This window comes from Corvus moneduloides, chromosome 17 (assembly GCF_009650955.1).
Source record: "Corvus moneduloides isolate bCorMon1 chromosome 17, bCorMon1.pri, whole genome shotgun sequence".
Lineage (NCBI taxonomy): Eukaryota > Metazoa > Chordata > Aves > Passeriformes > Corvidae > Corvus > Corvus moneduloides.
In genome coordinates, this window is record NC_045492.1 from 12,450,752 (window position 1) to 12,474,328 (window position 23,577).

The 23,577-nt window shown below is 44.6% G+C and overlaps 2 protein-coding genes across 3 annotated transcripts in view; one reads left to right on the top strand and one right to left on the bottom strand.

Moving 5' to 3' along the window:
* BMP7 (bone morphogenetic protein 7) overlaps positions 1–9,454 on the top strand; it is a 42,990-nt gene extending 33,536 nt beyond the window's left edge. Inside the window, exons 3-7 of the mRNA XM_032126848.1 lie at positions 555–703; positions 3,874–4,071; positions 5,292–5,368; positions 6,012–6,122; positions 6,651–9,454. Coding sequence (XP_031982739.1) covers positions 555–703; positions 3,874–4,071; positions 5,292–5,368; positions 6,012–6,122; positions 6,651–6,800 — 685 coding nt within the window. The 3' untranslated portion in view covers positions 6,801–9,454. The remainder of the gene's footprint in view (positions 1–554; positions 704–3,873; positions 4,072–5,291; positions 5,369–6,011; positions 6,123–6,650) is intronic.
* SPO11 (SPO11 initiator of meiotic double stranded breaks) overlaps positions 1–23,577 on the bottom strand; it is a 218,490-nt gene that overhangs the window by 71,033 nt on the left and 123,880 nt on the right. The gene's annotated exons all lie outside the window — the stretch shown is intronic.

Here is a 23,577-nt window from a genome sequence, read left to right on the forward strand (position 1 = left end):
CAAGGAATGAATTGGAAAAAGATTGCTACCCACAATAGTGCAGACCATGACTGTGCAGAGGGTGATTGCCTCAATCAGTTACCTGTAACCTCAGATGAGCAAATTAAAAAAAACCTATTACATATGTTAATATATGCACACCAGTGTTCCAGCTGGCTTGCACCAACGCTACAATTATGTATAAAAGTCAGGAAATTATGTATGGAAAGGCTAATGAGCACCACTGTCTGCCCAATTACCAGGTTTGCATATGCAAACAGTAATTCTGCAGATCTGTGCCTGGCAAGCGTTTTTTGAAGGTGCATCAGGAGCTCAAGGTTAACTGTAACAGCAAAGTAACCCCAAACCACCTCAACTCTGCTTCAACCCATCCTCCTTTTTGTGAAGAGAAGAGAAGCTTCATCTGGGCGTGAGTAGAGGGGAGCACACACCAGCCCAGCTCCACCCGTCGCTGAAAGCCCAACCCCGTGCGCTGCCTAAAGGATGCCTATGGGTGCCTGTGGAGACTCCAGTGGAAATCCTGGCTAATTGGGAATTCTGCTTCTTTGTTTCAGGGATTCAGATTTGTTCCTGCTCGACTCCAGAACGATCTGGGCTGCAGAGGAAGGGTGGCTGGTGTTCGACATAACCGCGACCAGTAACCACTGGGTGGTGAATCCCCAGCACAACCTGGGCCTGCAGCTCTCCGTGGAAGGGATTGATGGTGAGTGTCACACACCAGCAGCAACTAGGGAGTCTCTGTTTCAGGTACATGAGTCTCAGCCAGGGGAAACCCTAAGCATTCAGCACTCTTTCCTTCAAATAGAATTTCTTAAGCACATTTTTCCTGGTTTTGCCTAAGAAAACAGCCCATAGACATATAGGATGTACTCAGATGCTGTAGCAGGCTGGTGAGCTGCCTGCAGTCATTCCAGTATTAGCTGAGCACACATCCCCATCAATTAGTGTATACACTGCTGACTAATCTGCAGATAATACAATCCAGTCAAGAAAAGAAGAATAAACTTTGCTGTGTGCAAAAAGGCACAGCTGAGTGATGTAGGGGGCTGCTGTCCATTGGCACAGAAGTCCTTTCCAATTCAGAAAACAGCCAGGAACCACTTGAACTTCCTTTGTGTCAGTAAAAATGGTTGATAAAGTCATACCTGGTCTGGACTCTACAGTCTGCAGTGTATGGTACAAACCTGTGAGGTTTGGGAATGGGTGAGAAGAGCTGGCTCTGAAACATGTCCAGAAAGGAATCAGGCAGGGAGTTTTTCTAATCAGACCTTAGCTAAAAAGTCATGCTGCTTTGTCTCAAAATTAGGACTCCCAATGCTCACTTGGAGATTTGTGCAAATATCCTGGATTTTCTGGGGGTTCCCAGGACCTGGGACCATCTAGAACTGCCTGACTGCCCCACAGGAGTAGTTTAAGCAAAAACCACCTCAAAACTACTATAAATATTCTGAATGTAGTTATCTAAGGATATGCTTTCATTCTCCAGATATGCATCTGTGATATCACTTGCTCTTGGTTTTCATGCAACACTTGCAGATTTCCAGTAAGCAGCATTTTGCATAAAAACTCTGCAAAGAGGTTTTGGAACAGGCAACCTAGAGAGTCATTTACATGAAAAGGTGATTTAACTCATGTGAGACTGCACAGAGAGGTGCACAGGGTTTGTTTTAACCTGCCCTTTCTGAGAGATCAGTGAATGCAGAAACCCAAACACAGATGCAAGGAAGCAGCTTCACCGTGGAAGTTACTAGTGCCCACCCCAAAACCAGACACCTTTTGCCATCTTTGGACAAAGATTCAAATTCAACCTGATTTACAAGTTAATCTTAACTCTTAAAGGACAGCCAAGACTAGTTTAACCCCTTTTCTTACACTTGTCCTTGTTTTTAGTTTCCAGTTTGCCTCCTAAATGAAACACCTGGGAGCACAGGATTTGTGTCCCTGATCATGGCACATTTGTTCAGCTGTGGTTCAAATACAAAAACACCATCGAGACCCAGCCCAGAGTCCACAGAAAAGTGCTAGCTGGAAGTAGGCTGAGTATCTCTGAGCACTATGGATTCTACAGTCTCACATTCATACTCTTCTGCTGATGAAGCCTTATTTCTCTGTCCTCCCCCAGCCTCACCTCGTGATTTTACAGCAAGAGTCAATCTTGGTTTTGAGCATAAGTAGGAAAAGGAAGCTGATTTATAAATGTGTTACAGATTTCAGTGCAGGCTTTTCAGGATCCTACAAGCAGGGAAGTGCTGCAGCCTTGTGCGCACTTAGGGTCATCCTGTCTGCTCTGCTGCAGCAATTAGAGGTGGACCCTTGCAAACACAACCAGACCTATCACAGACAGAGCTTTCAAAGATATAAACAAACTCAGCTAGACTTCTTAGGACTGCATAAAGAAACCATATTCCTAACTTGAGTCAAATAACAGATGAGAATGCACTTATCACTGGGAATTTCTGATTTCACCCCTTTGCAAAGTAACTTGCTGCTTTCTCCAAATGGATTAACAAAATACGTTGATCAGCCTGTCATTAAAAGTTAGAAAAGCCAACTGCAGTGTTTAAAAAGTAAATACAGAGATACAGGGGCTGATTGTCTGCTTGTCTTCTGTAACCAATTTCCCTGGCAGCAGACAGTTGCACTCACATTTTTCCACCGTACACATGAATTTTTCATTTTATTTTGAATGGCAAAGACATGTCCTTCCTTGCTCCCCAAGTTTCATTTTGGATTTAGATCAACTGTGTGCACTAACAGCTGCTTTTACACTTGAACTTCATATGAAAATCATGTGCTGTAAGCACAGCAGGATTTTGATGCAGCGTTGTATGCTTGGGCAATCCTCAAGGCTTTAGGTGAAGTAAAAAACCAAAATAAATCAACCCCCAACCCTCCTTTGTATTTGCTGTTACATAATCTGTAATCATAAAGCAAATACAGTCTACTTTTAAAAAGTCATACAAAATAAGTGAACTGAGAGCCCCTTGCCCTGCTCTTCCTGGCCAGGCTGCCTTGCAGGGCTTCTCCAAGAAAGTGTCAGCTCTCCTTTGCACATTTGATTTGTGGGTGACAAGGTGCAGCTCTGTCCTTAGCAAAAGGATCACAAAGCTGTTAACATAACTTGGACCTAGCAGCAGCACTCAGTAGCTTGGGACAGTATAATCCTGGATATCACCTCTGCATCTCACAGCAGCACCCAGACATCCCTTGACAGCAACAGGGAGAAACATTAAATTTCCCACTGCCTTGCTTTTTTTGTAAATAATTGATTTAATTCTACAGACAAACCAACTAATTGTCTTTTAGCAAAAATCAAATAATTCTAAAGCCCAAGATGAAGGACATATGGATGATAATCAAGGTTTTATATAAAGTTATCGGGTATGGTGGTGGCAAGAAGCAGCAATAAGCAAAATGTCTCTAAACATTTGTTTCTCTCAGCTGAAGTATATCTGGAACTCTGTCAGCATTTCATACAAGGCATTTTTATTTTAAGCTAATAACCTTCCAGTGGGAATTTAATGTTCCTATGGGCTGAGTTTTATGGTTCCTTTTATAGGATCACTTCAAATTATAGGTTGGTGAACTTAAAGAAACCCCTCTAAAGAATGCAGGAAAAGTTAATGCTGAGCGGATTTGGGTAAAATAATTATATGTAGGACTATTTTACGTGACTTTTACACACAGATATGAAATGAATTTAGCTGCGGTGAGCTGCTCTTGTCAGAGGCAGCTTTACCCATTAAGTCCAGGTCCCTGTGAGTCGATGCCATGCTCAGGAGTGACCCTCCCCAGGCAGCAGCTCTGCCCTGTGTTCTCCTGGCTGCTGGCAGAGCTGCTGCAGGCTCTCTCATCAGCCTGTTGTGTTCCCAGGACAGAGCATCAACCCCAAGCTGGTGGGGCTCATCGGCAGGCACGGCCCGCAGAACAAGCAGCCCTTCACCGTCGCCTTCTTCAAAGCCACCGAGGTGCATCTGCGCAGCATCCGCTCCACGGGGGGGAAGCAGAGGAGCCAGAACCGATCCAAAACACCAAAGAACCAGGAAGCTTTCCGGGTGTCCAACATCGCAGGTACAGCACAGGCTCCGTGTTTCTGGGTGTGGGATGACATGGGAACTGCTTCTCCTACATTATCTCTTTGCTGTCACTTTGGTCCACCGCCCGCTTGGGATTATTCCAAAATGCCAAGAAAAAGAATGTTTCTCAGAAGCAAAGTGAAATTGAGGGATTTCTTAATCAAAATTTTAAAAAAACCCCAAGCACCTAACCAGAAAAACTCCTTTTCTCTCGTATGAAATAAATTCTCTTTTTGAAATGGAAGATCGTTACATTACAGCAATGAGCAAGTGATCAGGGGATCTGAATCCAAATGCTGTCCATTTTCAGGGCTTGTGATTTTAAGTTTAGCCCCTAAATAGTGTAGTAGTCCCAAAATTCTTGCACAGAAGAAGAAAACCCATTCATTCTCAGTATAACCACGGCTATTCTGAGGGGAGCTGTGCTTCCTAATTTGGAAGAAAACTCCATCAGGCATTTGAAATAGAAATGTGGCTTAATTATGTGATACCTCAGAGTAATGGGCCCTTGGTGATGGTCCCAGCATTAGGGCTGGCTCTGCTGAGGCAGCAGCAAATTCCAGCTGCTTCTGGGAGTGTCTCACTGAGTGGAAGGGGAGGTTGTGAGAGGCAGAAGGAGAAGAAAAACAGAGCTTCCAGTCATATTTCTATAGAATCATTAAGGTTGGAAAAGACCTCCAAGATCATCAAGTCCAACATTTGACCAATTCCCACCTTTTCAACCAGCCCAGAGCACTGAGTGCCATGACCAGTTGTTTCTGAAACACTTATAGGGATGGGGACTCCACCACATCCCTGGCAGCCCCTTCCAATGCCTGACCACCCTTTCAGTGAAGAAATTCTTCCTGAGCCATTCCTCTACTTGGGTCTTCAGCTCAGGCTACATGGCCAGGATAGACACAACATCAAAACTGCACTGATTCTCCTTTTGTGTGTAGGCAGTAATAAAACAGATCTGCATGTTGCTATTAGGAGGTCAGAGGAAGTCCAGGGGAAAAAAAACAAAGATGAAAATACTACTTTCCCAGACCTTTTTCGGTTTTGCACAAAAAAGCCAGAAGTGCATTTCATCAATGAACCCAGCCACTGTTATATGACCAAAACAGCTAAAAAACCCGCTGTAAGTGCACCAGATGAGCAGTGGTGCCTTGCCTCTGCTGAGGGCTGTGGGTGCTGGGGCAGCCCAGCCTCATGGCCACCTTTGTCCCCTGACAGAGAACAGCAGCAGTGACCAGCGCCAGGCCTGCAAGAAACACGAGCTCTACGTCAGCTTCAGGGACCTGGGGTGGCAGGTAAGGGCTGGGCGTGACCGGGCTGTGACAGGGATGCCTTGGCTTCTCACTTATCTGCAGCAGGGAGATCAAGCCACTAACTGGATTTTTTATCTTCAATCCTGAGAGGAAAAATGTTGTCTACTGCCTTTAGCATGCTTAAGTGCTTCTGCTAAGTTGGATGTACAAATATTTAGTGTGAGACTGGCTGGAAGCTCAACACACTCAGGTCCTTTTGAGGAGCTGTGGCCCTGCAGGTCCTCTGGCAGTGCTGAAGGCACACACAACTCTCCGTTTTCATCTGCCCATTCTTTTAGACCTGGTTAAAGACATTTTCCTTTCTGAAAGCTTGTGTCTGCACTGTGTTTCTGGATGAAGTGATCCTTGTGGACAGCCAGGAGAACACTGCTGAATGGATAAACAGCCAAACCCAAATGTTCAGCTACTCTGTGGACACATTTGCAATGTGGGATGTGTCCCTCCAGGAAGAGCAGGCACTTTGGAGGCCTGTAAGAGAGCTTTAGAAAGGCCAGGGGGGCAGATTTTTATTTTGCAGGCCACTGTAACTGTGCATGGATGTGTGAATGGATAGATTTATGTGCTGGTTGGCTTTTTGTTTCACTGCATTTCTTTCTCCACAATCTAATGGCTTCAATTTAATCAGGACTGGATCATTGCTCCGGAGGGCTACGCTGCCTATTACTGTGAAGGAGAATGTGCTTTCCCCTTGAATTCCTACATGAATGCTACAAACCATGCCATTGTACAGACACTGGTAGGTGCAGCCTGTCTCCTGACCTGGAGTAACATCTGACAGGTGCTACTCAGAAATAAATTTACACACAGAAGGGTCTCCTAGCTAACAAGGGAGGGAAGGTCTGCCTTAGCTCATGAAGTGCCTGCGGCATCTGGCTCCACATGTCTGGCTGAGTGGCCTGAATCAGTAGCTGGCCAGAAATGACCCTGCCTTTGCTGCAGGCATTGGCAGGCTCTCTCTGGTTTGCAAGGGCCCTGTGATAGTGTAATGGGGGTTTAGTCCCACTGCATGGGAAGGAAGGAACAGGACATGAGCCCCACTATCAGCATCTCTCCTGGGAAAACTGTGTAAGGATCCACTCTGTGCTGCCACCAAAAGTGGATTTGGGGTCAGGCTGAGGAAGGGGTCTGTGTATCCCAAAGCTACACAGCTCAGCTGCTGTCTGAGGGAGGGTATGGGACAGGCAGAAGGTTGCCCAGGAAAGAAGAATATGGGGGAGGAGAGGCGAAAAGTAAATCTTAACGTGCCTTTACTTTCATTCCCCAGGTTCACTTTATAAACCCAGAGACTGTGCCGAAACCCTGCTGTGCTCCTACACAACTCAATGCCATCTCAGTGCTCTATTTTGATGACAGCTCCAATGTTATCTTAAAAAAATACAGGAACATGGTGGTACGAGCATGTGGCTGCCACTAGATTTGTAGGAAAGAGAAAGACGAAAGAAAAAGAAGTTATTTGTAAAGAGTGAGTTTGTATGGCTGTGTGGGGGAGGGGGAAAGGTTGGTGCTCCAGCCATGGGTTTAAAAAAATCCCAAACCATTTTAGGACCAGGCCTCTGGAAGTTCAGACAATGGAACAGTTTCTGAATCTAAAGAGACATTTGAACACATTTTGTTTTAGTTTATTACAGACAATGAGCTTGTAAACTGAAACAAGCCAGAAAAACCGTTTAAAACCAAATCTGCTTACAAAATTGGCTCCTACAGTACATACTTTTGCAAACGAGTCTTTCTGGAGATTGCAAACTCACCAGTGTTGATTGTGAGTAAAACAGTAATAATCTATCCAAGGTGAGACTGTGCTGTGACTAATAAGTGTGTGTAGTTCCTGTAACACGGTTTGCAATAAAATAAGTGAACAAAGTATACCTGGAGTGAACAGGTATTTTGTTAGAGAATCATTGCTTCCACCCCTCTGCTTCAATTTCATAAGCAAAACGAAGGATGAATTACATGCAACTTCCAGTTTCAAACTACAGCAGCAAAAGCTGGATGTGGATTGACACAAATTCAAAGGACAGATTAGGCTAAGAAAAAAAATCAAGTGGCAAGCAAAAGACTGAAGAAAAGTTCTTCAAAGAGCAAGAATTTTGGGGTGTACTTTTTTCTATCAACAAGGAAGGAAATTTCCTCTTGCAGCCAGGAAGTATTTGAATTTGCATTGAACTTGAAACAGGAAAGCAGCAAAATGCTGAGAAGCAGGGATTAAACCTAATGTTTAGCTGGGGTATCCTAAGCAGCTCCAGAGCTGTAACTAAAGATCCTGCTGCTGTGTGGAAAATGTCCACCGACTTCCCTGAGGGAACAAGTTCCAACACCTTCCTGAGAACACGGAGGCTCAAGCACAGAAGGTGCTGTGAGCTGGGATGTACACCCAGCACCACACAGACTGGGAACCAGCTAGGAAACCTTCCTTCCTGGGGTCAGTGCTTCTGATAAACCTCCTGCTCTGTTGGCTTCACCTCAAAAAAACCCCAAAACAATCCCTTTCAAGGGCCACCAAGAAGCTGGAACAAGAAGCAAGAAAATGTCCCCTCAAGGCTTTTATTTTTCCTTCTTTTAAAGTCACAGGTTACACAAACATCACACTTAAGTAATTAAGGCTCAATTAAAGTTGTTGCAAAGAAGAATGCAGAGTTGCAGTAACCAATCATAAACAAATCCCCCACTTTGGCACGTATCAAAGTAGGATTGGCTTAAATTCCATCACGGAGATAAAAAGAAAATAATGCCCAGTAAAACACCATGTCCAGCACACCCAGCTCTAAATCTCCAAACTCCAAAAAGCTAAACCTCCAACAGATGGGTCCAGGACATCGCCAATCCCTGGAGAAGGGTCTCTGCTCAGTGAGGAGATGGGGCGATGCAGCCACAGTGGGGTCTTGGCTCCATGTCTTGCCTTAAAGGAGGGTTCAGAGAAAGAAGATAAATGAAATTCTGGACTTCACTCACTACTCTTCTCCCTTTAAGTCACAGATCAAATCCAGACCAGATGCCTCACTTTAAAAAGAATAAGCAAAGGAAGAAAAAAACCCCAACTGTCTATGAAATAAATCGGAAACTTGTTTCTGATGGCCTAATTCTCATCTCATTTAAGTAAATTGGTGTTTTCCCAGCAGTTTTCTCAGTAGCAGGATTAGGCTGATGGGAAAGGGGAAGTCCATCCACAACATTGGTAGGTTTTGGATGGAGGCCTTGGTGAGCAGCTGCCACGTTGCCAGATGTGCCTGGCATCCCACCCAGGCCACTCCAACATCTGCAGGAGCGGCCTGGCTGCAGCAGGCACACTCCACAGGCAGGGCTCCCGCAAACTCTCCACGGGGAGACTTTGGGCAAACACAGCCAGCCACATGGCAGGACAACAGCTGAAGCCAAAAGTCCACCTCTCACAGGGCCTGCAGCCAGCACCATCCACCATCAGCAGCCAAAACTGCCCTCAGTGCACCCCTGGTTTAGAGTGAGGAACTGAAATCACACAGATGGGAAACATCTTTTGACATTGTATACATATATACAGCAGTGCTTCTGTAAACCTCCTAAAGGAAGTGAAGGTGCTGCCTAGAAAGTTAAAAGCTAATCATGCCTGAACTTCCACTATTTAGTAGTCAAGGATTAGTTTTCTCTTGCGGGTGTTTCAGTGTTGGTGGTCACTGCGTTGGTGTATTGCATTTTTACCTTGGGCCACGGTATCTTGCTGTATAGGACTCATATATTAAATATTATGTGGGGATTGTTTCTGTTTTGGTTTTTTGTTGTTGTTTTTAAGCATAATAACAGGATTTCTGTTGCTAGGCTCAACATCAGCTTCACTGTTTGTACATTTTTATGTAAATAGTTGTCACAAGCGGAAGAATTATTTATTTCCATCTCTGAATTCCTTTTCAATCACATGCAGGAAAAATGATTCTCGGTTCCTAAACACATTTGTTTCCTTATTTAAGAAGATATTTATTAACAGTTGGCAAAAATGCATACACATTTCTGGTTCTTTTCATAGAGCAGTTGTCAGAAGCCTTTTTGTACAAACTAGTAAAATAAATCATTGCAACTTTACAAAAGATGTCCCGACGACATTGTGTATCTGTGTGGTTATTCTCCTTTTATTCAAAGAACCTTTTTGGCTGGGCAATGTTTCGTCTTGAGCCTCTGTTTTTGTGCAGCTCAATCTCTATGTACGGGCAAAACTGTCACATGTCATTATTTGGTGCAGCTCCTTCGGTCCAAATACAACAGGGAGGGAAGAATAGCAAAAATATGGATGTGTTTTGCAGTCAGTGCTGCAAACATCCATGATTGAATTATAGTGCAGCTGTCAGCAGCTGTTTGAAAGAAGCAGGGGGTAAATTAGTTCTGTTTACTGCTAACATAGTTCAGAGATTTAGTCATCCCAATAAAATTATAGAGGCACAAGAAAGGAAGAAAGAAACTCCAAAGAAACATCAGCCAAGAAGCTGACATTTTCTAATTTAGATTGTTTTAGCATATTTGAGAGATGCTGCTGGCATGAGGTTTCCTACTGTGGATGCCACACTGCATTGCTATGGAGGCAGCTGAAAAAAATAATGGTCTAAATCCCTCTATTAACTGAGCATATCTTCAGGGCATAACAGCAATTTTGGTGTTCTTGTTTACTTTGAACAGTGAGCAGAGTTTTGCCGGTTTACATACATATATTTGCTGGGCCAGAGGATTAAGTCATCAGCAGTTGGGAGTTAATCTGCCATCTTCCACGAGCAATTACAAATTCATAATTAAATTTGCTTCATGCACTGCTCTGAGAGTCCAGCAAAGCATCCGTGGAAAGACCTTTATTGATGTAAAGTGATACCTATTCAGCTTCTGTAGGCCTGGACTAATTTTAGAAGGAGGATTCTCTGGTATTTTTCATTATGGTCCCAATTCTCTGCGTTTTGGTGAAGAGAGGGGTGGTGCCAGCAAGAGGAGAAAGAATAAAATAAATATTTTTGCTTTGCAGGGCCAGTCTTGCAGCCAACAGCAGCTTCACTGCTGACTTCAACACGTCCAGCCTTATATCATGAAATATCTGTTGGTCTCCAGCTCTGCCAAATACACACAACTTGCTGGATGTGCTTTGGAGCAGCTTTCCCAGCCTAGGAGCCAAAACTCCATTCCCAAGCTGGTTGCAGCCTCCCCTTGGTCTGCAGCACTCCTGTGGCTTTGTCTCCTCATCTACTGTTCTGGAAGAGGAATTCTTGACGTGAATACATACACTGCCATAAACTGGCAGGGCCATAAAACCCTAGTGAACAAGCTTCCAAACAGCTAGATTTATCTGAGTAATGACATTTTAAAGCACATTTAAAACATTTTATAGAACAGTTATTTTAACTTCCTTCCAGGCCAAACTTTGAGGATGTTATGTTTGCTTAATTGAGCTGTTTCAGATCTGTTCCAGCACCGACAATAAGATCGTTTTGTCCCTATGCAGGAAACTGCCTCTGTTGCTGCCAGTGTTCACATAATAAAAAATAATGATTTAAAATAAGCCTCAGTGCAATTTTAAGATTCCTGATTGTTATGGAAGTGTCAGCTGTGAAGCCTAAAACCAGAGAGGGACAGCAGAACTTGCACAAGTGCAGCTCAGGGCACAGACAAGGGCTGCTGGATTCAGTCCCTCAGCTCTGCCTGCAATGAGAACAGATACTTCTGGATGAAAAAACCCCAAAGACTCCTCTTTTGAGTTCAGAATTCACATCCTCTGTATGCTTCCATCCCAATACCCTGCTTGCTGACTTCCACTGCTGCCACAAACATATTATTCTCTGTATTCAACCTTCCTTCGGAGAGAAATTCTGCCCAATTAAGCTAAAAGGAGCCTGTTTGAAGTTTTTATTTATCAGGTAATGATTGACAAGACCTCGAGGCAAAAACTAGGAGCACTTTATACTGCAGTCATTCATTACCCGAGTACAAAAGCAACAAATGGGTTATTATGGCCACTTTGAGTTACTCTGTTTTAAATAAAAATGTCTATTCCCTTTTTCTACTTAATGCTGTGGAATTTGTATTCCTAAATCAGCAGCCAAGAAAGACCAGAAGTTTAGGATAACAGGTTTAACGCACTGATTTGTTTCCTAGCTGGTTTTCCAAGGGTCTGTTTACCAGGCAATAGAAGCAGACTTTTTAATTTTAATATTTGGAAAGTTGTTTCTTGGTATTGTGAGGTTTACCACATTGAGATAAATCTGCTGTTTTCTCCAATGGAATCCTCATGTATGAATTCACGCCACGAATGAAGACAGCACAATATTAAAACAGCTTAAATTTGGCTTTGTATTTAAAAGGAAAACAGGAAAAGCCATAGAGAGATTCATCAACTTCACACTTTTTTTCACCAGGGAAAGGTACTGGAGAAAGTTGGGGAAAAAAAAGGGGGCTCAGCCTCAGGCCTACAAACCCTTGGAAAGGCAGCTTTGCACTTGACCAGTTTTTGCAGGCATGGTTAAGCATTTAACCATTTGCAGACTAAAGCTCTACATGGGGCTGCTTGAATTAACCTCACCCTCAGAGAATTGGCTCGCTTGTCTGCAATAAAACCCAGTCCCAGGCCAGTCAGCAGTAATTTGGGGAATGGAGCGTTTGTGTCTGGGCCTGGGAGGGGGTGAGTGGCTGTATCCACTGCAACCTCCGTGCCCGTAATTAAAACCATGCCCGTACCCTTTCCCCGGGAGCTGAGGTGACTCCTGAGTGAGCAGCTCTGTGCTGCTGATAACTTGGGGCTAATGGTCTTATTTTAAGAAGCTCTTAAGAAGAAAGGAGGGGATGCCAGGCCCTCAGTGGATCTGTTGTGCTTTACTGTGTCAGCACCTGGGGCTCCAGCACAGGACGTTGGGGTTGTGCTAAATTTCCAGAGCAGCACTACAGGTTTGGGATGTCACTGTGGTTGTGGAGTGCAAAAAGGGTCACAGAGGTGTTTTTGCCCTGGCTCCCCACCTTCTCTCCCATTGCATGATCTCTCCACTAAGGTCCAGAGTGGACAATAGCCCCAGCAGTGGCCAGACACTGATGGTGACACCAGCAAGGTGACTTTCAGCTTGGCTAACGAAGGAGAACTGTTGCAGGCTGCTGGATTTATTCCCATGCTATTTGTTGCTGCTGTGTCAGGTGCTCCATATAAAATACGTGGAAGAAGAGACATTGAGTGTCTGGATTCAGTTATGAAGGGTCAGAGCTCAAAGATATCATTTCTCAGGTCCCAACAGTTCAAGCCATTTTGTTCAGTGTTTAAAACAAGCTGTAGACAAGAGCAGAGCAGTCAGTGGCTCTATGTCTCTCTGCCTCAGGCAGAAGCACTACTCAACCTCCTTAAAAAGAGAGGTTTGGGCAATTGCTTAATGAGAATAAATTCCTCATTTTAGCCTCTATCTTAGGCTGCATGCTAGGCACACAGGAGCACAAACAAACATACTCAGCAGATCCAAAACTGACATGTGAGGTGTTTTGCTTCTGATTTGTTTATACGTTTTCCTCAGTGATCTACTGCCACTACTGACGTATATTTGGCTCCTGAAGTGAGAAACTAGCTCTTAAATCCACTGAAATGAGTTGTTCTTCCTGAACAACTGTTCTGAACGACCTGGCTGGACCACAGTTTTAGGAGTTGGTTAATTACTCACTCCACAGACATATTTCATGACACCTCAGAGTTAAGTTTTGGAGGAGACAGCAAGTAGAGGTAGGGCCAGGCATTTGTGAGAAGAAAGAATGCAGCTACTGCCTTTGCAATTGTACAACCAAGTTCCAAAATCCATCTTACAGGGTTCCCCTGGAAACCCAGCTGGTGGTTTTGGGGAGAAGGAACATGACACTCACAGAGATTGGGCCACCATCAGCTTGGAGTAACTTTAATCAAGAGATCTTTTTCCTAACACCAAGTCACACTTTTTTTATTCTAAATCAGAAAAATGCACAAGTGATTCCAAGTGCAGTCCATCAATTGTTTTGGTTTCACATGACTACTGAGAAATCAACTGTAAAGGCCGGTGCAGTTATATACACACATACCATGCACAGAATGTGAACTGTAAATACTGGCAGGGAGTCTGGTTTAAGAAGCTGCAGTTAATGTTGTGTCAGAACAGCCCTTGGAACCCCCATTTCCAGAGACTTATAGTGTAGGGGGTGGGGAGGGAATAAATCCGATTTTGCTGGAGCTTTGCCTACAACTTCTCAGCCATAAAGCCTTTATTTATGGCTGTTACACAGCATGAAGGATTCAATTTGTCCTTTGTTATGAATTTCAGTGGATCATGTAACTGTTTATTTCCAGATATTTAAAAAACTTTGGTATTTTTGGTTTGCAGGAAAAAACAAAGCTCCTCATAGTCTACACTAGTGGGGATGTGCTTAGACCACATTTGATAGAGACAGGGGGTCGTAAAGCCCTGAAATTTCCTCCACAGGGGCCACAGAAAAGGATGAGACAAGGCAGTAAAGCCCTTCCATGAGGTTGGTGTGCTTGGGGATGAAGCCTAGGCTGGAGGTTGTGACTGAGCGACTGAGGTGGTGGAGCCTGGGCTGGAGGAAACCTCAACCCTGCAGCCACTTCAGTCCTGGGCCAGGAATGGCAGCAGCTACCTCTGAGAGCTGCTGGAGGCACTTCTTCATGGGAGTAGGTGGAAAAGCATAACCAGTTCAAGGCACAAACTGGATCAGCTCTTCACAGCTTTGAGAGATTTCCTGCTTCTAGTAGCAGCTGAGAACAAGATGCTCAATAAAAGAATGTCGCAGCCAAAAAGGGACGTGTGTCTTCAGTGACTCACTGCACTTTGCAGTGGCAGTGTGGAGTTACAATGACAGCCCTATTAATTAACACTTGCTAAGCATTCCCTCTTCAAAGAGTTTTTATTGATGTCAGTTAAAAAGGAAGATGCTTGGATTTTGCATTCATTTATTTCATGTTTCTCATCCGGCTCAAGAACAGGCCCTGAGAAACCTGTTTTTTGGGCAAGAGGTAACAGCCTCAAGTTAAAAAGAGATGGAGGCTCCTTCCTGGGAGTTGTGGGAGATTGACAGCAAGTTAAGCCCACGGGTCAAATATTATGTTCTCCAGATGGGAGTGACAGTCTTTGAGGAAGCAGATCTGGTTTTCTGCTGCAGCACCTCTCAGAAAATGAAAAGAAAAACATCTCTGCTGGCACTGCAGGATCCTGGAGTGGCTTTTGCCTCATTTCCAGACCATGTGTCAGACATACCCTGGTGTCTCCTCAGGTGTCCTCGTTCCCTTTATGAACAGAGGTAGAAGACCAGGGATGCATCAAGTCTGTGATTCACCTGCCTCCTCTTGAAATATTCTCAGCAAATGGAGAGGTGGGACAGATCACAAGGATTGTCACCGTCTAGGTCAGACCCTGGCGTACCAAAGACTGCATTTACTGCTCATACAGCTTGAAAAAGAAGTGATTTGGGGCTATTTATTGTCAGTATGACAGTAGTGACCTCAAGGGCTTGTTCTAGGCTCAGGATCCCCCAGTTTTGCCAGCCTCTGGTTGAAAATACACAGGTTAATTGGACAGAGGCATGGCAAACCCTCCCCAGCTCTATTCCCTGCCTCTGAAGGGAGTGTAAAGGAACAACGTACCAGAGGTCACACACCCACTTGCAGAGAAGTTTACATTTAATCAACATCTCTCCCTCCCACCCTGTACATATGAGGATCTTCTGGGAAAAATAGCAGTTAATCAATCCATGAAAATATTGAGCTACAGCTCTTCTCTCCCCAGTCAAATTAAAGACCTTTTCTGTGCAGCAAGAGCTGATAAATGTTGTGCCCTGTACTTTAGGTCCTCATTGCTGGTGTCTACCTTAATTGCTGTTTCCCATTTGCTTTGGCCCCTTCTCAAAGGAAGCAGCACATCTAATTGCACACGGAGGGAGATGTCTGCCTCTGATCTGTCTGAACAGTTTCTCCCTCAAGTAATTTAGAAGCGTCTCTGTTGGTAGTAGACTAAACCAGTAAACGAGAGCAGCTTTGGGATTCAGCCATCTTCCCCAAACGAAAGGATTTTCCCTGTTCAGTAGGATGTTGTCACATTTGGCTGCCAAAACTGCTTATTGTGCTGTGAGTTGTCAGCCAAAATGAAGCTCCACTGCTGCCTGAAATTGTATTTGTTGAGGCCTCTTCAGGTTTGAGAGGAAGCTGCCATATCCCCCTCCCCACTCCCTTTTCTTCCACCATTTACTCAATTGCATTAACAGCAGCAGCAACATCAGAAAGTTTGTGGCGATGGGACTGGAATTCCTCAGTGGAGTTTATTTTAACACATCCAGAACACCAGATATCTACTGAGCTATATATAGAGAAAGGGCTACATCTCTGAAGAATTAAAAAAAAGGGCCTATACTTCTGAAAGCCACAAGGCCACAAAGATAGATTATGTGAATTACTGTCATTACCAAAATTGCTGGTTAAAGAAGAACTTCTGAGCACCCTGCATCGCTCTAGCAGCTCAACTATAGGAACCACTGTAATTACAAAGTATTTTAAATCATGCCAGTACAAACACAATCTGGAAATGGAAAATACCATGCTAGTCATTGCATCTGGAAATTAATGGTTGGCATGGAAATGCATGGAACTGGTTACTCATGCTGAGCAGTGGGCACGGTGAAGTCATGTCCACCACCACTCCTGACTACCTTTGACTACAGGCAAAGGTTATTTCCAGTCTCACCCACACTGCTGGCAGCCCCCAGATCCAAGGGCTGCTCCTCACATAGAGCTGGCATCACAGTTAGGGAGTGAGCTGTCAGCTCACAACATCCCCAAGTGTCAAGAAAGGTGTGACACACAAAGGCCAAAGGGCTGCACAAGCCACATCAGCCTCCTTGCAAGATCGAGGCAACATTTCAGTCAAGTAATACACAAAGAAGCATTTTAGTGAGTCTATTTGGAACAATAAATGTTAGGAACTTCTTACGAAAAACCTGTGAGAGAGGAGTTTGTAACCAAGCAATTTCCACTAAAGAGAGGGAAAAACCAACCAACCAACAAAAAAATCTTTACAGATACTTCCAGATTCAGCACACAGATTTTACTGGCAAGAACAGGTTTTCTCCCCAGCCTCTGCACAAGGAAGGAGTTGTGGGTGGACAGCAGAGAAGGACGAAGCAGGAGCTCATCCATTTACATCACACCTGAGCCCTGGCAGCCAGCAGATCCCTTCCCCAACATGCTGTCCCAGCTGCAGGTGCTCTCCCCAACAGGGTGACTTCGCCTGTTGCACAACATCCAAGGGACTAATCTCCAAACACCATCAGCCTGGAGAGTACCTGTCCTTATCTACTGCAGAGCAGCTGTTGTGGGCTTCTGTCTGCCAGATCAAAGGAGAGCTTATTCCAATCAGCCAGCATTCCTCAGAAAGCTGGAGTCAGCCCTCTCTGGGATGGAGCTCACCCTGGCCCGCCCAGGGTTGGGTGCAGAGCAGCAGGATCACTCCAGCCAGAGCTGCAGGCTGATCTCTGCTGTCCTGAGGACAAGAGCAAACCAGCTTTCAAAGGTAGAGCATCTCTTTCTACCTTTGTTTCTGCATGCCCAGTTCCAAGCAATGCTTTTGGTCCCCTACATGGATAGAGGACATCCACTCTTCCCTACAGGTCAAGCTTGAGCTACAGCAGCAAAATTCACAAAATTTCAAGATTATTTTGTCTGCAGAGTGTGAAGAACTTTTAAGAACCTCCTCCCAGCTCCGTGCTGTACTCAACCCTGTCACTGAATGGAGCAGAGTGGGTAGCAGCAGAACAGGGCACAACCCACAGAGCCAGCAGACAAATTTTGCCAGCTACAACAAGCGAGGCCACTGCCTAAATTGTTTCTGTACACAACAAGTCCCAGTCCTGGTAAGACCAAAAGGAAGGTGAAACCAGAGAAAAGAAAGCATTTGAATAATAATTAAAATAATATTACTCTAAAAACACTACACAGAAGCTGCTCTACCTGGATTCACACACTGCTTCAAGCTGCAGCCTGTTCAGTGATCAGTCCCAACACCTGTTTCTCAGTCACTGCAAACTACTGCATCATTTTATTTAGGACTGAAAAGATGAAACTTACCTCTCCAGTACCAGAGATCACCTTTCTCATTTCCTCCACACACTCTTTTCAAGAGAAGCAGGCTGTGACATCAAGGTAGCACCAGTGCTTTGTCCTTCCAGGGAAAGGAGACCTCGCATCTTTCTGAAGTCATCAAAACACCAAAGGCCACAAGGCTTCTTTCCTCCTTAGGGCAAACTCTGGCCTTGCAAACCAAACCCCAGGACCAAGCTCCCAGCTCAACTTCTCAGTGACTGGTACAAAATCCTATAACTCAGTCCTTCCTGGGAACTCTCGATTTTCACCTAATTTGGTGATACTTTACACACCAAGTTTTCTCAGTCAGGAGGCACTGTTCCCTCTCCCCCAGGTGATATGGCTTATGCCTCTCTCTGCCCTTCTCCCAGGCTCCAACCCCAAAGAGCTCACTAATTAGGCAGTCACCCACTGCTCATGGAATGCTGATGTTCACCTCATTGATTGTGTTCTCACACAGCCTTTCAGAGTCCTCTGCTGGCCACAAGAAGCCACCCACATACCTGGCCCCTCAGCAAAGGGACTTTCTGTCTAACATCACTGTGGGGACTGAGAAGAACCTGCCTCTGTCTTGTCTCCCTCTCCCTGGGGCTCCCACAGCCAGGCTGGCCCACAGAACTGGGATGTCCAAGCATGTTTTGGGCTGTTTTACAAGTCCAGCTGGGCAGTGGGGAGTTCTGACTGAGGTCACTGGTTCCCTGGAAAGCCTGGTGAAAAAAAGGGAGATTTATCACATCTCATGGCTCATTTTAGCAAGGATTGCTCCCAAAACAGTCCTCTCCCAACTCTGTCTAGAAGGTTGGGGGGCCCATATCTGCAGAGGGGTTGGAGCCCTGCCCACATGTGTGGGTGTACAGGCATGGTCTCAGATGCCCAAGGCTGCACACGAGGAGGTTTGGTGGAGGCACAGAGACCTTTTCCTCCTCACATGTGCCTTGCAAAAGTGACTGCTGGCTGTGTTGTCTGTCCCCAGCCCTGTATCAGCCTCCCAAGCACTTCCACATCCTCCTCAGAGCCACAGCTCGGATGATCAGCACCACTTTCATGTGGTCTTTGTTCTTTTTGCATCTGGGTCCCACATTTAGGAATCCAGCACTTTGCAGTGCAGCAGGGATTGAGTGACACTGCCCCAACCACTTAACTGGTTGTGTACCAGTCCCACCATTCTCTGCAGAGAGATCTTCCTCCGGTTCAGATGGACAGGCAGCGCTTCCCACACTTGCACAGGGCTATGTTTTAACAGGGGTTTTGTGAATCTAAGGATTGCAGCAAACCACACAATGTCTTAACACAGCCCTTCCTATAACTTAAGTGATTTACACATCAGAGAATTTCAGAGCCTACTCTGGCAAAAGTTCCTATATTGAAGGCTGATAGTTCAACACTCACTGCTGTCCTTTAACAAGACATAGCTCAGTATGATAGAGAAGAAGCTGGACCTGGAGTCTTGATTTCTGCTTCATATCATCCACTGCATAACTTTGGGCAGGATGCATCACCCATCAGTGCCTCAGTTTCCCCATCTGTAAAATTTCAGTTTTGCAGAATTTTTGAAGGCATGGCTATGGTGGGATGGGCTGTAAAGCACACAAAGTTCTGCACGCAGGGGGCAGAGGTTGTGGTGAGGAGTCTGGAGTGACCACAGTGAGCAGACAGGAATGAGGCCAAGCACTGAGTGGCCACAGGTCTTGCCCAGCCCAGCCCAGTAACCAGACTGCCTGGAATGGGCCACTTCCAAAGCAGTAACTGGGAAATCACACAGCAAGTCAAGAAATCAGGAAGTGTTTGGCCCCCATCCACCTGTCCTCATGCAGGCAATGCAGGGGCCTCTCTGATACTTTGTTCAATGGAAAATTTATCCTCTCCAGGTATTTGTGATCTGTCACATCTCTCAGCCTGGTGCACAGGCAGATCTGCCAGCTGAGGGTTTTATACGCCCCACAGGGAGAGGAACAGAGTGAGCTGATCCCATCGCCATGGAGAAATAATTAAGAGGTTTTGTTGAGTAAGGCTTGGAAAACAAAAAAATCTGGAAATGACTAAGGGTCTCAATTGAAACGTATTTCAAATTTACAGTTTTATCAATAATTTCCTTTTTCTCCACTGAAAAACACCTCTGGAATAATAATTAAAAAACCTCCATGAAAAAAGGTGTTGTATAAATAATGTACAGATATCAGACATGGGGAAAAATTGTTTTAGGTTTAAACTTGCAGCACAATTTGAAGGAAAGCTGTGTGGAGAGTTTTTAAAAACACACTCATTTTTATTAAAACTTTATGTTTGCCATTTTTCAGTCTGTTCCTCATAAAAAAAGCAAATTTGAACCTCTCTAGAACTGTGGTTTCCATAAGCCAGGATTAAGTGTAGGCACGAGACAGTCCCTACAAGGGGAAGGAGCTGGACCTGGGAAAGGTTCACACAGCACCTCTTGCAAACTAGGGTCAGTTTAAAATCAAGATGTGTCTGACTTTGGGGATGGAAGAAGATTCTGGCTCACTCATGAGCTGTTTAAGGCATCCATTCATCCACAGAAAACAGTGGATCTGCATGGCTCAGGAAGCTGGAAATGGTGGGGATCCCTGCTGGCTGTGGGCACAGCTCTAAAGATGGAGCTGGAGTACCCGGAGTATCTGACAAAATCAGGAACAAGGTTGGCTAAAAAGATTGTAGGGTCCTGCTGGGGACATCTGGGGATCCCTGGGACTTCTCTGTCCGTCCTTTCTGTGTTCACACACCAGGGGCTCGGGACAGACCTACCCCATCCACATGGATCCCGTGCTCTGCAGTTCACATTTCTCAAAGAAAGTTGAGGCTCCTTTGAAAGCTCATCTTGTTTTCCCTAATTCAATCCGGAAAACAGCCATATTAATACCAACAGATACCGCCCACACACAAATCAGAAAAATTAAGGGCCATTGCAAAAGTGCCTGTTTCCAGTGGTCAGATTAGCTGCAGACGGAAGCAATTGGAGCTGCATTAAAACTAACAGGCTGTAATTGTCCAGAGGCATTGTCTTGCAGTGCAACACTTCTCTTTGGCTCTTCACAGAGATTTCTTGGAATTTTTTCAATCGCTTTTCTGCTTGAAGTATATGCTGCATTTCAGATCTTTCCTTTCCGTGTCACAAGAGAATGAGCTAAAAGTTCATCAACAGCCTATGGCAACATCTCAGTGGAGAAAGTTGAAGTCATTTCTTAATGCCATTTCTTACTAGCTATCATCATTGTGTAAATGCTGCGAGTACAAGAGCGCAGGAGGTCTGCTGTTAATCATTATGAACCTTGGTTTCTCCCTGCCTAGCAGTTAAACCTTCAGAATCATTTCATTTCTTTAAAATATACAGAAAACTGGCTTCTCCCAGACCCTTGGGTGTTCTGGTGAATAATACCGTGGACTTAGTTCCCAACCAGCTTTCTGTAGTTAGTTAGATAGATCTTCTATTTAAAGATAAGTTCCATCCCACCCCTCTGCAATCTGGTTATGATTACTGGTTACTGCCACCCGCAGACTGATAAACTTATAACAGCTGCATTGCAGGAAATCACCTCCAATTCAACCCTGATGTTGTAGGGATGTCTTTAGTTAGCTTAAATAGGCTCTTAACATTCATTTTTTTGTGTGCAAAACACCTATCATTAATTTTGACTCGAGAGATCAAACAGTTAACAATGTGTTGATCCTAGCTTACTTTTAAGTGATGTATTGTATCATTTCTGAGAGTTATGAGGGGTTGATATTTTCTTTTACTAATGCATCAAAGTCGATAAGTGAGCGGGGCAAACCCGCGTCCTGGGAAAGGAAGCTATTAACAGCTCTGCTCGGAAGGTTCTGAGGGCCACATTGCGTCATAGCCCTCGAGTTTATTGAATGTTAACTCTTTTTTTTTTTTCCTTAACCAAAGGAAATGAGTTTCTATAATCCTCTGCTTTGAGCTGCATCCTCAGTGGGGTAATGAAAAATGACCCACGCCATCCGATAGCGCACTACTTTGCACACAATAGATCTTCACAAGGGCAGGCACAATGCGACTCCAGCTCCGGCTCCTTCTCCTCGTTGAAATGCACAATGAATTTATTTATTGCCGATCTCAAAGGCACTCGAACAGAACGGGCACAGCGGGGGAATTGCCCGAGTTTAACTTGGCATGGTAAGAAAGCAACCCCAGAGAAAATGACCCACGTGCAGGCCTGGGAGAGCAGGACATTTTTATACGGAGGATCTCGAAATGGTGGGTTCGTGCACACGCAGGGAGCAAGGCAAATTGGTTCCAAGAGCAAGGCGTCTGCTTCCTTGAAAACTTTTTTTTTGGCAGAATTTGTATGTGAGTTGGGCATGTTGAGTGATTTATGGGGCCATTAAACATACACTAAATCAATCTCTATTAGGGGAAAAAAAAGCACCATGTGCTTAAAAAAGGCCCTCGAGCGAGATTGCTGAACCCAGGGTCTGATGTTGCGAGGCAGAATGGTCACTGGCAATTTGGAGATGTAACATGAACTCAGTCAGTCAATTTGGATATGATAGTTTTTAATGTTCCATGAATCCAGCAAAATGTGTATCCAATTAACTACTACTAAAGGACCTTATTTATAAAATAATACTTTTGCGGTCAGGTTGCGCTTTTTCCACTCATTTCTGTACACAGTTCAGGTTGCAGATTCTGTGTGTTTGATTAATACAGACAAACATCCGTTTTGGGCTGGCTGCTCCTGGCAGGGCTGGGCAGAGAAGAGGCTTTGTCCCCATTATCGCAGATTTAGGCTGGGAACGGAGGCAGGAGAAAGATTTTCTGCTGGAGCTAAGCAGCAAGAATTAGAGCAAGAGGTTGTCCTTTGCTGAGGGATCCCTCCAATGGGCAGATCCAAGTGCTGGAAACACTGAGTTGGCAAAACCCTCAGCTGTTTACTCAGTGCTGTTTTGGAGCTGAAGAAATTTGTAGGTGGTACAAACGTGTCCTTCAGCCCGTAGGAAAAACATCCTCCTTAGAAAACGTATCTGAGTTATTTAAAGGATACGTGCAAAACATATGCTTCCCAAAACAGCCCCTTTTCCAACATAATTTCATTTTAAGACCATGCAGTGGGCAGACATTCACAAATTCAGGCAAAACAAGGTTTTATGAACTCCCCTCTGAATTGCCTATGCAAACAAGCATAGCATTCAAATGGAAACAGGCCAAAAGTGTTTTGTGAATAGAGCATTAAGATATTTTCTTCTTGACATGGTAAGGGATGGAAAATCTGTAGTAAAGCCCTACAGCTTGTCAGAGAAAATTCTCCTGTGTATGTGTGTGCACACACACACGTAAGTGCAGGAGAGTGACATGTAAAGTTTCTGACATGCTACCAGATGGGCTGGGGAACTCAGGAATGCTCTGTGAATCCAAGAGCATTTCTCACCCAAGTTCGGCACTTTATGGCCAGCTTTTCTCCAGCATTGTTTTCAGATAAGTTTTCTTCTGATTTCAAAACAAAAATATTTTAAGTGTGAAATGTTTGAGTTTCAAAAATGAATAAACAACTTTGTTTAAAAATAAAAAAAAAGAAGCAAACCAAAATGCTCAGGAAAAACAAATGAAAAGGCAAAGGAATGAGACTGTAACAGAAGCTGACATGGATACAAGAGAGGACATGGAAGTGATGAGGCTTTGACTTGCGCTAGAGCCCTGTCCCTCCACAAGAAACCCTTGAGCTCCACCACAGCCCAGCACGTCCTGCAGCTTAGGGATCATCTGGGAGATGTGTCTAGAACAGAGAATCAATTTTTTTGTGGAAAAGAGGCAATGGGATTTAAGTTTTGGATCCTGCTGTCCTGGCTCTGGGGTTCAAGGGCAGTGACAGCTGAAGACACAATTAACATAACAAATCTAATCCAGGCAATTACTTTGGTGATACAGCCTAATTGCAAGGAAAACAGGTCAGCACTGGGTTTCTTCTGAGCACAGGCAGATCATATAGACTGCTTCCTAGTGTTTTGGCAATCAAGGGCACACTCATGAGACTCACATTTCCAGAAAACACTTTCCAGGAGAAGTAGCTCTTCTCTCGAAAGACTAGGAAAACTGCAACAGCATCAAGATTTGATAAAAGACACACCAGAGATA